This window comes from Cucumis sativus, chromosome 6, assembly GCF_000004075.3.
Source record: "Cucumis sativus cultivar 9930 chromosome 6, Cucumber_9930_V3, whole genome shotgun sequence".
In the NCBI taxonomy this organism is placed as follows: Eukaryota; Viridiplantae; Streptophyta; class Magnoliopsida; order Cucurbitales; family Cucurbitaceae; genus Cucumis; species Cucumis sativus.
Window position 1 is genome coordinate 2123891 of NC_026660.2, and position 17391 is coordinate 2141281.

At 31.2% G+C, this 17391-nt stretch overlaps 1 protein-coding gene across 1 annotated transcript; it reads left to right on the forward strand.

Annotated features, from left to right (window-relative positions):
• The first annotated feature begins 9730 nt into the window (after positions 1–9730).
• On the forward strand, positions 9731–11540 carry LOC101210830 (UDP-glycosyltransferase 73C5). Its single transcript, XM_004138491.3, has one exon. It carries the CDS (start codon positions 9906–9908, stop codon positions 11370–11372), a length of 1467 nt encoding a protein of 488 aa, XP_004138539.1. The 5' UTR covers positions 9731–9905; the 3' UTR covers positions 11373–11540.
• The last annotated feature ends 5851 nt before the right edge of the window (positions 11541–17391 follow it).

The following is a 17391-nucleotide window of genomic DNA, read 5'->3' on the forward strand; positions in this document are numbered from 1 at the left end:
AAATCAATAAAAATGAAGAACGAAATCAAAATCATAAATTCATCTTCATATGAGTTTCGAACGACTTGACAAACAATTAACAAATAAAGACACCCTTACCGATTTCGAAAACCAATTGAAATCTTTCGACGAGGAAGAAAGTAAAAGAAATGATGACTAAAGTTTAAAAAAAGTGGGAGAAAAAAATACCTTGGATAGTTTGAGAACAATAATAGATATAAAATAGAAAATATTTTCGAAAATGAGAATTGTCATATTTGCAAATTTGTAAAACTGCTTTGTATTTACTATATACTACTCTAAAAAAACTAACCTATACAATTTTTCTTTAAAAAGTGGGAGAGGGAGAGGGAGGAAATACATTATTGATTGTTTGACAATAATAACAAATATAAGTTGAAAAATATTTTAATAAATAAAAATAATGTTGTCATATTTACAAAATTTTAAAACCATATGTCATATGATTTGATATATATTATTCTCGAAAAGTTGCTGGCTACAAATTCTCATAAATTAATGAACAAAAATTCATTCTTTTAGTAGGGTTTATATACCAAACACCGTAACTAACTTTTTACTCGAAACCCTAGACTATAAACTCCAATTTGTTTCATTTTTGAATGAAGTATATATTGTTATACTATCTATCACTAATAAATAGTAAAATTATATTATATTTGTTAGAGCGTTTACTCATTTTAATTATTTTTTATTAAGTTAGTATCTTTTATTTTTTAATAATTGAAAAACAAGTTAGTTAATAACGTTACTGTGATTATTTTCACAAAATGTATGAAAACTCAAAACGAGGAAAAGAGAGAAACTATGACACCCAATTGTTTTTAAGTTAAAGTTACTGTCACAAAAATATTTGTTGAAGGAGAGAAACTATGACACCAAGAAAATTTTTGTCATGTAACCATAACAAAAATCATTTTCATTCAATTTTGGACTAATTAAAAAATTCTCATGTCTATAAATACAAAGTAAATGAGAGAATAAGAAAATGTCTAATTTGTCTTTCTTTCTAGCCGTCTGAACACAACGTTAGGATCATCAAATTCAACAAATGATCAAGCCTGCAGGCTGCACCACACGATTGAAAACTTTACGTAAAATTATAAACTATATCAGAATAAATAATTAAAAGTTGTTCCAGTGCAGAGTTCATTCCAATTTAATCTTTTCTTTGAGCCAAAATTTTCTTACAGTATAAATTATAATAGTGAACGAAACACACAATTAAATAATGCAACCAACAAATTTAATCTTGTTCCCACTACCAGTAAGTGTTATCTGTTTGCAGATGAGTGATGGTGTCGCCATTTACATAAAAGTTAAAGACAATGGAACAAAAAACCAAAAAGGGAAAAATCCCAACTTTGATCTTAGTTTGTCTGACCACCGCCGCCGGTGCTCTTCTTTGGCGGAGGAGCACGGTTGGTTTTACTGTTGCGGTTTCTTTGAAGTGGTCGAGAATGACGACGGTTAATCTGAGTGCCATCACCAGCATTCATACTGAGCCGTAGACGAGGAGCTTTGGCGTTATCATTGTTGTTCTTTCGAAGACTTGAACTTGAAGACTCCATTTTTTTTCCTTTCTGTGATTTATCTCTCTTGATCCTCTAAAATGAGTGTATGGCTGATGAATCACTTTCTTTCAATAGCTTCTACTTTTATATTAAATGAGGTTTGTGTGAAACTACTGGTATGCCCTTTGATTTTTTCAACTAATTTGTTGAGTAAAGAAGTCTGTGTGATTGACTTAGCTTATCGTTTGAATATAAGTTTTTGAATAATTCTGGTCTACCTTTTCAGTAGTTGAGTATGAGTCCAAAATGCACTAATGTTGACCAAATCACATATTACACTCCATTCAACATTCAAACAAATTCAGTGGATGGATATGATTGGGAAAATTAAACTTCTAAAGGAGAAAAATTATTTACATTTTCAACTAAATTTTGCAAACCTAATTAATTTTCAAATTAAAACTGTTATTTTAAATTTAGAGTTTTTTTTTCTAGTAAAATAAACTAAATTATTTTAAAATATAACAAAATATCAAGATGTTGTTACATACAAGTAGATGTGATATGTCATATTTATAAATATTTTCCATTTTCATTTACAACAATTTTCCTTAAATTTAAGTCTTATTAGGCCAGGTAATTGTTGTCACTGTTTTAAAACTTATCCATTAATTTTAACAAAATATATATATATATATATATAAAACTCTCATGACACAAGCTCATCATATATATCGATTTGAGTCAATATTTGTTGTGGCGATGTTGAGCCCAAACTTTAATATTATTAACTATATTTTTTAGTGTATCTCTTAATAACTTCATTTTATTATAGATAAGTAATAATAATGTAGATGCCCACACACACATATATATGTCATGTATCTTATTCTTACCGACACTTATTGTCAAAATAGTTAAGGTCACCTCTTACATCCATGTGTCAAATAATTATATACCCTTAGTGTGAAACCCGAAAACTTCTAAGATCATTGGAACTTGCTAAGATTTAGCAAGGACAAGAGTAAATGAGATTTATAGGAAAAGAAGGTAAAATTCTTGGAATGATATTAATGTTCTATGTTTAAGTCAAGATAGAAAAAATTTGAAAATTTTGGCTAGGTGTCATAGAAAGAAACATTAGGTGTTTAGAGGTTAGGGTAAGAAGCCAAGGGACAATTTATAACCTTTAAATGACACCCATTGAGCAACAAAGGAAGATCGGGAGCCTCCAAAAGTAAGCGTTTTAGTGTAGATGCTAGGTGACCAAAACATGAAGGATAAGAGGTTTGACAATGTGTGTCAATTCATTAGGTGGATTAAGCAAAGTGAGTGTGTCAATTCATTTTTATGCGAGGTTTCACTATAAATAGGCAACTTCATTTAATGAATTTTCACAATTCACTCGTGCCACTTTTCTCAAATTACTTCCAAAAGTTTCAAAATTGTGTCTAGTTTATTGGGGAGGGCTACTGAAAATGGAAAGGAAAGAAAGTTGACATTTTGATCAAGAGTAGGCGAGGAGGTTATTCTGAAAGAGAAATTGAGCAAGGTTCATTTCCAGAACACTTCAGAGCACTTCTTTTGAAATTTGATTTCGAGATTTTGTGGTAAGAAGGTTAAGACATTTTAGAGAAACTTTGTAGAAGGAAGTTTTATCAAAATAGTTATGTATTTAAAGTTATGATTTTTCAAAATTGGGTTATGTTTTCTAGACAAAAAAGGAATTCTGAATAGTGAGTTAGTTTCATGCATGTTTAGACAAGATGGGCATAGTTTTATTTCATAGAGGTTGTTTTGGGCTTATTTTGAGGTTTACGACAAGGCCATAGCACAACCAAGTAGGGTGGCATGCCCTCAGGCTACACGCGTGACTTTCCTAGAAGTGGTTAGCGTGCAGGCTGTGCGCACAACAAAACGCGCACAAGGCACACGATGGGCGCATTGGGTAGGAAGCTAGAACGCGCGCGACAACCCTCTGGTCGCTCTAGTTGTTGAGGTGTTATTTTTCTTGAACAACCGAGACTTAGTGTTAGTAAATGGTGTATGAAAATTATATTCAGTCTAGGCGACATATCACTAATCATGTTCACTGCATGCGGGTTGCTCGCTATGTCTCTCCATATCGCATGACAACTAATTGTCACACCCCGATCCACAAAACAACCAGAACGCAGAAAGTAGTGCAAATAAAACGCAATTTAGCTTAAAACCTTGAAACTGGTCTTATGGCCTAACACAAACTTAACTTCTTTAAACTACCAAACGATAAAGATAAACATAACGCAACAAAAGTCAACTTAAACTTTTATTCAACAACATACATTTAGTACATGAGCAAGGTTTTGGGCCCTTGTAGGCTTTCTGGTCCGTTCAGACCTCTCTTTTGGCCCATGCCTCCTTTCTTTTGGTAGAGATGAAGTCCTTTTATAGGCATCTTTTTTGCAGAAAATTTATATTATTCTAATCTTGCCAGCCCTAATAGCAATCTTGTCACGTCACATCCATCTTTAACTACCATTCTTGTCATCTAGTGAATCATTCTCATGTGATGATGTCACTATAAGAAACCAAGGTATTCCCCACGCATCAAAACGTTGACAAAACTCCAAAGTGCGTCAGCCAAAATAATGTTGATGTCATGTCCTACGTCGGCATGAACGTCGGAGAAAAGGAGTTAGAAAAACTTTGACCAACGTGCAAAATGGATGACGTCGGCATATACCTATCCCTGACGCAAAATGGACGACATTGGGATAAATATTTTTTAATTAATTTGTTAGTTATTTAATTATTATGAAATTTGGAGTTGGGGCTTGAATTGGGTTGATTTCGGGCATTTCTATAAGGTTTTTTTCTTAACGTGTTGTTTGGATGTGGTCATATTGAGAATTTTCTGGCAATGATTTTTCGAAATGATTTTGATTCTTGACTTTCTGTTTTCTTTGAGTTGAAGTTACTAATGTTGAAGCAATGTTGAAGAATTCAAGCTTCTGATCTAATTCTCCAACTTTAACAACTTCACAACAACAAAAAAACGTCAAAAAAATTACACTATTGGAAAAATGTAGAAGCAAAAAAAAAAAAAAAAAAAAAAAAAAAATTACGATGTGAAGTGTGATGAAGAAAATTTAAAAAAAGAAAGAGATTTAGACATTACCTTTTCCCCCGTAAGCTTTGCCTCTTCTCTCTTTTGTTTAACTTCGTCTGTGTTTTGTTTCTCTTCGACTCTGTTAAGTGAATACATAAAAAATAGGGTGGAGAAATGTCAGCGCATTTCAACAATATCGACCAATCAAACTTTTTTCGATACCGTAAGTGACACATCGACTTTTGTCCAAACCAAGGCCGATGTTTTACTAATAGCATCGGGAAAAGTTAATGAGTAAAATAATTATTTAACTATTCCTTAACATTTTTGTTCTCGACATCTGGGAAAGGTTAACAATAAAATTTAGGGTTTAGGTTTCCTAACGTTTCTTTCCTGTGCGTAGGGGAAACGTTGATAAATTAAAAAAACAAAAATGACGGATCAAGTCTAACATTTTGAATTAAGGCGTCTGACTTGCTCATCTAAAGCAAAGCACATTACCTGCATCGGCAATAGTCATTTGTGCTGACGTTTGGTTTCCGACGTCAGAAATCCCCCGATTTCTTGTAATGTGTGATTCTCGCCTAGAGGTGTTAGTTGCCAAACAAGTTTCCATCACACAGCCTTTGCCCGAGATGTCCCTTGCGATTCATTAGTTTCTCCCTTTCTAATCATCTTGCAAACATACATGGAAATCTCGTAAAACATGCATAATGTTTATATAAGATGTATTTTTAAATATTCATGAATTTACAATATAAGTTACGCGTTTGGATCTACTTCTTTTGCATTTTGGCCTCATTATTTGGATAAAAGAGGCTATAACAACAAGCATTTGTACATGTTATCACCCTCAATTAAGGTTAGCGGTCCAACTCAGCGAGGTTAGAATGCGGCAAGGCCCCAGGCCATGCGCGCACTTCAAGCCCCATCCATCCATGTCAATGAGCACCGAAGGGCCATATTTTTTTTTTTTTTTGGATGTTTTGGACTGTTTTGATATTTTTGAAAATTTTAAGGGAACTTTTGAATATTTTCATGACTAGAGGATTAATTAAGGATTAAATGTGGATTTTTCAGATCAAGGAGGTTGTAAAGGAATTTTTCGACCAAGGATTCGTTCATGTACTGTGAGTAACACATTGATTTGCAAGCTACTAATTAAACATGGTTTCAACCTACACAAGCAATAACTTGTGAAATGATTTCCAAGTTATTGTTTAAAGATATGGTTTATGATAAATGCTTATTGAACTGATGATTCAAGCGATACTATGTTTGAATGATTTATTGATGAATGCAAAGAAAATATTTCAATGTTTTCAATACATTTTCTCCTAGCTCGAATATTCTATGAGACCTATTGTATATATGTGGTTAACTCCAAACTGATGGTAGGGTTGACAAGTCTATAGCTCATAGGCCATTAGGAAGGGTATATATTTATGCCTTAAAGAAGGAGAATTACAATGAAAGTTGTTTCCTATCGACTGTTTCATGATCGTACGAAGATGTTTAATACTGCATGTGGCTATGGATCATTGTCTTCCAAGAGTTATGCAAAGTTCAATGTTTCAAGTTCCATGTTATGAAATGACTGTTTCTTGATAAATGATATTCAAGCTTCAGTTTTATGTTAAGCTATTTACAAAAACTTGTTTTATAAAATTGTTGTTCACTAAATTTTTCGACTTACTCTTTTAAAATGTTTTTCCACTTTTCAAGTACAGATTGTTAATCTTCGTATTCTGAACTTACTGCTACAAGCCAATATTTTTCAATCATGAAAGGAACATATTTGTTAAAAGTATTACCGTGCTTTATTAAAAGTTTATATTTCCATATTTTATATATTTTACTTGGTATTTATAAAAGACATTACAAATGGGTTACACTACGTCTTTTCAATTATTTCAAAGTTTAAAGTCTTTCGTTGTCAAATGTTTTGCGTTTTCAAGCAAGGGTCAGATGAAGTTGTTTTAGAGGTGAATAACTATAGCTAACACATCATGCCATCTCTCAAATTTAGAGCAAGTGATCCGGGAGGGGGTGCAACACTTAGGCTCTTAGTGTCCAAGTAAATTCACATCCTACTTGTCAAATTGCCTATAAATAGTGACCTTTGGTGGGTTTAAGGATACAATTAATTCTCCACTTCCTTTTTATTTCTTCCCTTTTCTTTTCTGTAATCTTTTTCTTATTTTCTTTATTTTTTAATTTCATAGTATTATTATTTGTTATAATATTTTCATAATATATACCCATGGTGACTATTTTGTTCCTCAATTTTACAACACGCTATCAACATGAGCTCCGATCATTTCCACACAAAAGGTAGGTTTTAAAGGTACGTCATCTTCTTTCCCGCTATAATTATTATATTAAATATTTTGCATATAATATAAATTAAATTCCTAACATAATTATAATATTTTATAATTGTATTACTATTAAAAATCTTGCAAAAGTAGAATTTACGACTCTTCACATTAACAATAGCAATTACTTGTCATGAGTTCTTGATACTGAAATGTATCTCGATGTCATGAATCTAAAAAATACAACTAAAGAAGAAAATGCAATGATCAATCAAGAAAAAGCAAACGTCATGAATTTTCCTTTGTCATCACATTCATGAAAATTTGAAGTCAGAATATTTAACAATAAAAGATCCTCATATATTGTGGAGTAAAATGAGAGGAAAATATGATCATTTAAAATTAGTTCATCTTCTCAAAGCTCTTTATGATTATATATATTTGAGGCTACAAGATTTTAAATCAGTAAGTGATTACAATTCAAAATTATTTAGAATTAGTTCAAAATTGTTGTTACGTGGAGAAAAATTAATGATACTAGCATGTTGAAAAATACATTTTCTACTTTTCATATCTCGAATATGCTCCTGCAGTAACAATATTGAAAGTGATTTTATAAAATATTATGAACTATCTCGTGTCTTCTTATTGTTGAACAAAAGTAACAAGTTGTTGATGAAAAATCAAGAATCCTAACCGACGGGAACAAAACCATTCACTGGAGCGAATGTTATGAATTTTAATCTTGGAAGGGGTCATGGTCATGGTCATGATTGTGGTTGAGGTAGAGAAAGAAATAATAATTATTTTTGTAGTGGTCGTCCTAATAATCCATTTTTTTTTTTTTAAAAGCACACATGATCATAAAGTGAAAGCTCCACAAAATAAGAATTCAAAAAGTGATTAAAAAAGATGCTACAAATGTGATATGGTCACGTGTTTGTCATACATCAAAACACTTAGTTGATCTACATCAAGTCCTTAAAAAATCTTTTGACTTTAAAAATATCTAGAATAACGTTGTTATTTGTTATCTATCTTCATGTTTTTCATTTGTTACGTGTTAGAGGTGGTGGATGTGTAGGTACATTACTTAGAGTTTTTATTTTTTTTATCTATAATTATAATAATAATTATTAAAACTATTATAATAATAATAATAATAATAATAATTGTTATTATAACTATTATATTAATATTAATATTATTATTATTATTATTATTATATAACTATTATAATTACAATTATTACAATATAGTTCAGTGAATAGAATCCTTTAATTTTTAAAATTGTTTATTTTTCTTTACAAAATTCATATGCTATGATGCATGCCAATTGTCATTCACTACTAATATTAATAAAAGCAACACACTCCACCAATGATTGAACGTAAGTCTCTATTTATCTTCCCTATTTGTTCTTTAACATTTGAGACTTTGAGTAACATAAGTATCCTGCTATTGATTTTTATTTTTTTTCTGGAGTTAACAGAAATCAAACCACGAAACAATATATTTATAACAAAGTGGGATAGTAAAACTACAAGAAATAATAATAACAATAATAATAATACCAAAAGAAGCATGTAAGTTTTCTAATGGTCTCATCCATTTTCAAAAGTAGTTTTTTTCTTCAACAACTTGCAGAAGAAATTTTCTTAAAAAGTATGGAAATTGTTGCCCTCGTGAATGAAAGTGATAAATTTACCATAAATTTTGAAGGTATATTTGATATATGCCCTATTATATGTATTTGAATTTTTTTAAAAATAAATAGGATATATTTGATAAATAACAAGAATTATATACTAAACAAGATATGTAATATATATTTTATATTATCAAGTATATTTGTAAATAAGACAAAAAAAGAAAAAACTTGAAATTGTTATTTGTATTCTAAAAACTCATTTAAAATAATAATTTGTTTTAAATGTTTAAGAATTGTTAATGAGTTTTTTTGGTTAAGAAAACAACATTTTAACTTGAAATTTCTGAATAAAGTTTGTTTAAAGATAAAATTTAAAATGAAAAAGAGTGTTGATGAATTTTTTTAAGAATACGCTTGATAACCCTTAAAGTAAAAGAAACATTTTTAAATACGTAACAAAATAAACAAAAAAATATTAGTAATATGTTAGATCTATTACTTATAAACTCTAATATAAATTATATCACTAATAGAATATGAAATTTATTAAAGTTTTTTTAAAAAAAAATTATTGTTCTTTAACTTTTTTATTATTTTCAATAAGTTTATTAATGTATTTTTAAATTTTTTTAAACGTAACATGACAGCATTTAAAAAAATTGTTTTACTAAAGAAAAATTAGTATAAAAGCAATTAAAAAAAACGTGCACATTGAAATCATATTAAAGAATACAAAACCCTAATAAGACGTGATTTATATATATATATATAAACAATACAAAAGGGTGGATTCCAATAATACAAAATATACAACTTGCTTTTCATACATAATTAGAAAATTCTTGTTTTAACTAATTTTTTAATCACTCTTACAACTTTGATCTAATAAATCCTACGTCGCCATGCAAACTGAAATCAGATGAAAAGTACTATTTCATACATCTCCTGCACCAAGCTGGATTCGTATCTCGAAAATATACTCTTTTTTTTCTTTTTGTTTAAGATTCTGCTTTCTCCTTCCTTTTCTCCTATGTTGTTCAAATGGTGGGTCTGTATAGGTTTACTGAGTTTTTTCTATTCTTTTTTTGATTTGATATAAAATAATAATAATAATTCCAAGAATAATGGAATCCTTTAATATTTTTTTCAAAAAATAAATGAGCATGATTCACAAGTTTTTTAAAAATGTAATTTTCTGTTGCAAAGTTCATATGTATGATGCATGTGATTCATACGTACAGTCTTTGTTTTTCCTATAAAAGCCTGATGAGTTGTTCTTCCTCTTCGCTCATCCTGAATTTCAAGTTTCAATGGCTTCCCCTCACTTTCTTTTGTTCCCTTTCATGGCTCAAGGCCATATGCCACCCATGATTGACCTTGCCAAGCTCCTTGCTCGCCGTGGAGTCATAATCACCATTGTCACCACCCCTCACAACGCTGCTCGCAACCACTCTATTCTTTCTCGTGCCATCCATTCCGGTTTACAAATCAATGTCGTTCAACTTCCATTTCCCTGCTTACAAGGCGGCCTGCCGGAAGGCTGTGAGAATTTGGACTTACTTCCTTCCTTGGATCTTGCCTCCAAATTCTTGAGAGCCACTTTTTTCCTTCTCGACCCATCTGCAGAATTGTTCCAAAAACTCACTCCCCGTCCTACATGCATTATCTCCGATCCCTGCCTCCCTTGGACCATTAAACTTGCTCACAAATTTCACATCCCTAGGATTGTTTTTTACAGCCTTTGTTGTTTCTCTCTCCTGTGTCAGCCCACTTTAGTAAACAAGGAATCCCTTCTTCGGTCATTGCCTGATCAGGCTCTCGTAACTGTCCCTGATTTGCCTGGTTATGATTTCCAGTTTCGAAGGTCTATGTTACCTAAACACACAGACCAGTACTTTGCAGCGTTTAACCGGGAGATGGAGGAGGCTGATCTCAAGTCCTACAGCATTATTATTAACACCTTCGAGGAGTTGGAGCCTAAAAACTTAGCTGAGTATAGAAAATTGAGAGACCTTCCTGAAAAAGTGTGGTGCATTGGCCCTGTTTCACTGTGCAACCACGACAAACTCGATAAAGCTGAAAGAGGCAACAAATCTGCCATCGACCAACACGAATGCCTGAAATGGATGGATTGGCAGCCACCGAGTTCTGTGGTGTACGTTTCATTGGGAAGCATATGTAATCTAACGACGAGACAACTGATAGAGCTTGGACTGGGTCTAGAGGCATCGAAGAGGCCATTCATTTGGGTGATCCGGAAAGGGAATGAAACAAAGGAGTTGCAGAAATGGATGGAGGCGTACAATTTCAAAGAGAAAACAAAGGGGAGAGGGCTGGTGATTCGTGGTTGGGCGCCACAAGTTATGATACTATCCCACACTGCAATCGGAAGCTTCTTGACGCATTGCGGTTGGAACTCAACGCTTGAAGGAATATCGGCAGGGGTTCCTATGATTACATGGCCACTATTTTCAGACCAATTCAACAACGAGGTGCTGATTGTGAAGATGCTGAAAAACGGGGTGAGTGTGGGTGTGGAAGCATCTTTGCAATGGGGAGAGGAAGAGGAGATTGAAGTAGCTGTGAAAAAAGAGGATGTGATGAAAGCTATTGAAAGGGTGATGAGTGGAACAAAGGAAGGTGAAGAGATTAGAGAGAGATGTAAAGAGCTTGGTAAAAAGGCTAATAGAGCTGTTGAAGAAGGTGGTTCTTCTCACCATAACATCAAGTTGTTCATTGACGATCTAATTGATCTTGCAGGTGGTGATCCCAACTGACTTTAACCAATCCTCGCTCTCTTTTAGTCTTTATTCAATCTTGCTCTCATTTTAATTTTGTTTTTTTCTTTCCAATGAGTACATGTCTCTAGTGGTGTTTAATTGAGTTAGCTATTGTGTCAAATTTATTTACATGTGTTGATCAATAAATATGCTTCATTGTGAAAATTGTATTTACGTCCCGTCAATTTTCGAACCTTTTTAATAGTCTCCTGAACTGTTTGGATTACCTACGACAAAAAAAAATTAGAGTGTTTAGAAGCACTTCAAAATAAGTTTTTATTTGAAAATCATTCAAAATAAATTAAAACATTTTTTTGAACTATTTGGTAAAATAAATTCTCTCCAAGTAGAATTACTTTGAAATTAGTTTATTCTAATATGCAAAAAAAACTTGATAGATACAGACTTTGAGATTTAACCTTCCTAAGAATTTGTAACCTTTCCTAACAATTCTCAAATCTCAAATTTAGCCTTCCATATTAATATTCTCTTTCATATCTGTTCTCCCATGAAATTGTAATTGATTCAATTTTGATTTTTATTAGATAATTTAGATTAAAAAATGGATTGAAACACAAAAGACTTAACTTTTTCTAAGTGATATATTACTATTAAAATAATTGAAATAATTAATAATCCTTCACCACTTTTGTGGATGTAACTTAATTACCAAATACAATAACAATTTTTTTTTTCTAATTTAAAATTAAAAGTTACCATAAACTATTTCACTTTATTTTTCACAATAATTCTTAGAACTTGGTATGACTTGAGTGTCATGAAAGTATTCTTTATGATTATACAATGAAACTCTAAATATTGTATAAAATATTAAATGTCATGTCATGATAACATTTGTTAGAATATGTAACACTCTACTTTAAAGGTAATTTTTTATTTAATTATCTTGTATTATTTAAGATTAAATTAGTATGGGTGTGTTAATTTAATTAATTTGGATTTGGAAGTTTAGGGGTTAATGATTTCAGTGGAATTTGATTAAGAAATTAAATATATGCATGTAAAGTATATATATTCAATTGAAGGAAATTTGGAAAGAAATAATAATTAATATTATATATATTTGTATAATTAATATTTTAAAAGTTGTATTTAACACCACAATAAAAATAAATTCTTTTGCCATTTTCTAACAGTTAAGAATTATTATTCATTAGTATTTTAAAACAGTCATTGAAGTCAACATCAAGAAAGTCAAAGTTTTTGGTATTTAATAAAAACGTCTAAAATAGTGAAAATTGACATTTTATAAACGCTAAGTATACAAATGTTTATAATAGTTAAAAATTGTCAAATGTATGAGTGTTCATAACATTTAAACATTTGTCAAGTGCATGAGTGTTCATAACATTTAAACACCATCCAGAATGTACTTGGTTGTGAAATCTAAAAAATGTCAAGAATATACTTGTTTATGACATTTTTCAAGTGTCAAGAATGTACTTGTTAATGACATTGAAAAACCGTAAAAAATGTTGTTGAAATATTTTGTCAAACAGAATTTGTTGGTTTGGATTATTTTACCTATATTCAAGGAATATGGATATATCTTTTCAATCAAAAAATATTTGGAAGATTTTCTCACACATATATATATATCTAGAGGATTATATATATGAGTTTTTCGGAATTTTTACGTGTGTAAAGAAGAATTTTCTGCTTCATCACATCTATTTTTATTGAAGGTATGATATTGTCTACATGATTGAGAAGTCAATCCATTGATTCAGGGGGAGCTTGAACTTGTCTTTGAAGAGATTCACCGATACTGTCAGAGGGAGCCTGAATTGATATCTTTAAGTTGGGGAGATTACTTAATAACTGTAGCTTTTGATATTTGAGTTATAAAAACTTATGAATCTCAATAATATTTCTTATCTGAGCAAATAAGCTCTCCAAATGTAGGTCGTATTTGTCATACTAGGTTACCGAAGTCTTTTGCGTTATTTGGTGATCGTTTACTTTTAGCTAGTTTTGTAGCCAATAACTTTAGATTTAACTAAACGTTATTTTGATCATATTAATTTTTTAAAATGTATCAATTTGTTTATAACATTTAAAAACGTCAAGCTTGTTTTGAAATATTATTTTAAATTGCAATTCAATTATATTTTTGTTTCTATATTGTGCCCTCATAGTCTCTGTATAGTGGTCCAACAACAGCTCCATAAATATGAACGACTATATTCGTCAAATATAGTCTCAAAACTAGAACATAAATGAACCTTTCACTATATATATATATATAATCATTTTCAAAACTTTACATATATAAACATTTCACATTATTGTCATATACACAACCTTACATCTATGAATTTTTTTTGTAAGTTAATATGGACAACCCCGTATGATCATTTACAAAAACAATATATATAATTCCATCAGTTGGCTATGAATTCAACTCAATATTCTTACTAACTTATCCCAAAACTAGCTAGTTATCATAAATCTAATCTCAAAAGTATAACAAAAAAAAATTCTACTTTTAAATGACAAAAAATCAACAATCATGTGTATGAACCTAAAAAGTTAGCTAACTCAACTTGTACCTCGTCCAACTCGATCGTTGAGTATGATCTTTGTGTGTCAATCTATATACCAATAAATGTGCAAAATAAATGAATTATATTAATCACAATCCAAACAGACCAATTAACTCAGGTCTCAACAAATTAGATGCTCCCTATGTTATTTGAATGATCGAAATAGCTAGTTTGATAGCATACCAAATCCGAGATGACAATTGTTTAGATACAAATATATGCATAATTTAGGAAAAAGAAATCACCTTAGAGAGCTTATCTCCACCAAAGTCAGCATCCTCTATGAGGCCTTGATAGCGTACCACCAAAACTATAAGGGCCCTGGAAAAAGAATACTGTGCGAAGAGATTGTTGATAGTAGAATGAGCTTCGCATAAGAATTATACGATGAAAGGTCACTGCGCGCGAGGACAGTGTGTGGCGGGCAATTGGGAAAGTCTAGGGTATGCCTAGGAACAGTGATGTTGTCACATCCCATCCTGCATACATCCCCCGAAACAAGGAATGCAATGTGGTAGGAGACGTGGTTTAGTAAGAATCTCTTAAACTTAGGTCTTACCGCCTAACACACTTAAGATCTTATCACAATAACTTAGTCATTTAGACGATAAGGAATCTTAACGCAACAAGAAAATAGCAAGCAACTTCTTTCATTCACTTTAACCATTCAACATACAACTTGAATTACAACATTATTCCTTGATACAAAATAAAGTATAATGACTTAAAAACTTAAACGCTCTGTCAAGCTTCCTCGTCTAACAGTTGCTTCAATCCCTTCTTACCTGGTCTTAACGCTTTGCCACCTGGAGAGGGAAAAACTTAAAACATATGTAAGTCATAAGACTTAGTGAGGAAGTTTTAACAAAACCTTTTGGAAACACGTTTTCATAACAAAACATGATCATTGCCTTGTTTTACAATACATCATCGCATAACACACATTAGTCACTCATCCTTCTCGCCGAGTGTATGAATCATTCTCAACATCAAGACTCATCACTTTGTGTTTAGACTATGATGGGCTTTTCATCAACAACATCTAGGAATCATTTGGCTCACTCTTCATTGCTTAAGCCGCCTAACGCACTACCCACCTTTTATGAATTGGCTTGCTTCACTCCACCATGCAGTCCTTTTCTACATGTCTGTCCAAACCCTTATTTGCACATAATAGTTAACTCCATAATAGTTAACTCATTAACAAAAATACATTTCAATTTCAACACTTAGAATTTCTCACAAACAACAAACTTTTAAATCCTCTTGAGCTCTATTTATACCAATTTTAAATATTTTGAACATATTATTTGTATGAAATTTTTATAATTTATAGCACATTTTTTTGCAAATGTATTAAATGCTGAGGTGGGGATTTGAACCTGTGACCTCTTGTCCACAGGAACATACAGATGCCAGTTGAGCTAAGCTCATGTTGGCATTTATAGCACATTTTTGTTTTTTGCTAGCTGGGGGAAATCGAGAACAATATTGAACAATAACAATAAAAAAAAAAAATAAATAAATAGTTGAAACTATTAAAAAAAAATTGTCAGTGCACGGTCGACGTTGGGATAGGGAACTGTCCCCGTCGTCTTGTCTATGCGTCAAAGAAACCTTGTGTCGACACAATGTTTGACTTTGGTATTTGGACGTATTGTAGTCACATCGAGTTTAGCTAGTAACCGACATCCTCTATGTGTTGAATTTTTTTGCCTCGGAGATAAGGTTTCGCTGACGTGGGCCATCACCACATCGGTCAATGTTTCACTAACGGTTTTTCTTGACGTTGTTATCGACGTTTTGACTTGCATCGGCAATCGTTTTGTCGACACATTGTGCATCCTTCGCCAATTCTTTGGTGTGTCGGCCATTCCTAGGTTTCTTGTAGTGTTATCGATTATAGGGTCCTTATACGTTAGCTTTAAAGTTTGTAGAAGGTGTTGCAAACAAGCACAATATTCAACATTTGGAAAAGCGTTATGAATAATTTTTGGAATACTTAAATGTCGACCAGATATTATAACTAATTCTTTATGATCCCCTAAACTTTTCTTTATATTCTTAAAACACCATCTCTATGATGCATCATTTTCAAAAATCTACAAAGCAAAAGGCCAAAGAAAAAATTTGATTATTACCATCAATTGTTGAGGTTGTCAAAACACTTCCACCATATTTAGATTTAGAAAAATGTATCGTCATTTGATATGTTAGGCCTACAATATTTTCATTCTTCAATGCATGCTCCAATAGCCATAAAACAGTACATAAATGTTCCTCTCATATGAACCTGCAATAAAAATATATATATATCAAAGACAAATAATATTTTCTTTTCCTATAAGTTTATCGCTAATATGGTCTATTAGTGATATACCTTATGGTAATTAGCACATCACTAGAATTGTGTAACTGATTTGGTTTATCACTGACACGTTCTATCAGTGATAGACCCTATAGTAAACCACATATCATCAGCGTAATTATATTCTCATTTACTATAGGGTATATCACTGATAGATCATATTAGTGATAGACCATATTATTAAAATCTTGAATGATGATATATAATTAAATGAGATAGTTGCAGATTTAGCAATTAGATTCAAAATAATTAAGTATATAAAAATATTTTAAAAAATTACAAATATAGCAAAATTTATCAAATATTATCAATGATATAAGTTTATCACCGATAGACCATGTTGCAAATATTGATTTATTACTGACAGACCATACGAAGTCTATAAGCGATACAAGCCTATCAGTGATAGTTTTGCTATATTTGCAATTTTTTGTTAAAATTTTGTTATATCCTTAATTATTATGATTGAAATGGTTATCGATTGCAATTTCTCTAATTAAATTATAAAAATAAAAACACGCCAGGATTCATTTCTTTCATCTTCGTAAAAACATTTGGGTTCAAGGCATAAATTTTTTTACTTCACCATTCAAAGAATTTATAACAAGTTCCTTTTTCCTCCACGCTTTATAGTAGCTAACGTTTACCCCAAGCTTAGTATGCATGTGAATTTTAATATCATTTCAAAGAACTAAATTTTTTTATCATACAATTACTAATAAAAACTAAACATGCTTCTCTATTAGTAGTTTGAATGGCATTTATGGAGCAATCTTGATTAGAAATATACTTCCTTAGTCACCATAATTCCTCATCCTTCTAATGAGATTCACAAACTTACCGTGGATAATTATCCTGGGAGCACTTAAACTCAAATTATTTAGAAAATTAGATCTCACAGTCTTAAACTCAAAACCGTTCTTTATAGCAATGTAGAAATTAAATTAACTTTGATAGTAGTTCATTGCTAGCAAACATATCCTTTTCTTTCAAATCCAATGTAGAAGACAGATTACTTACATGAATATCCTTTGGATTTTTTTTTTTTATTATTATTTTTCCTTTGAGGGGTAGTCGTGTC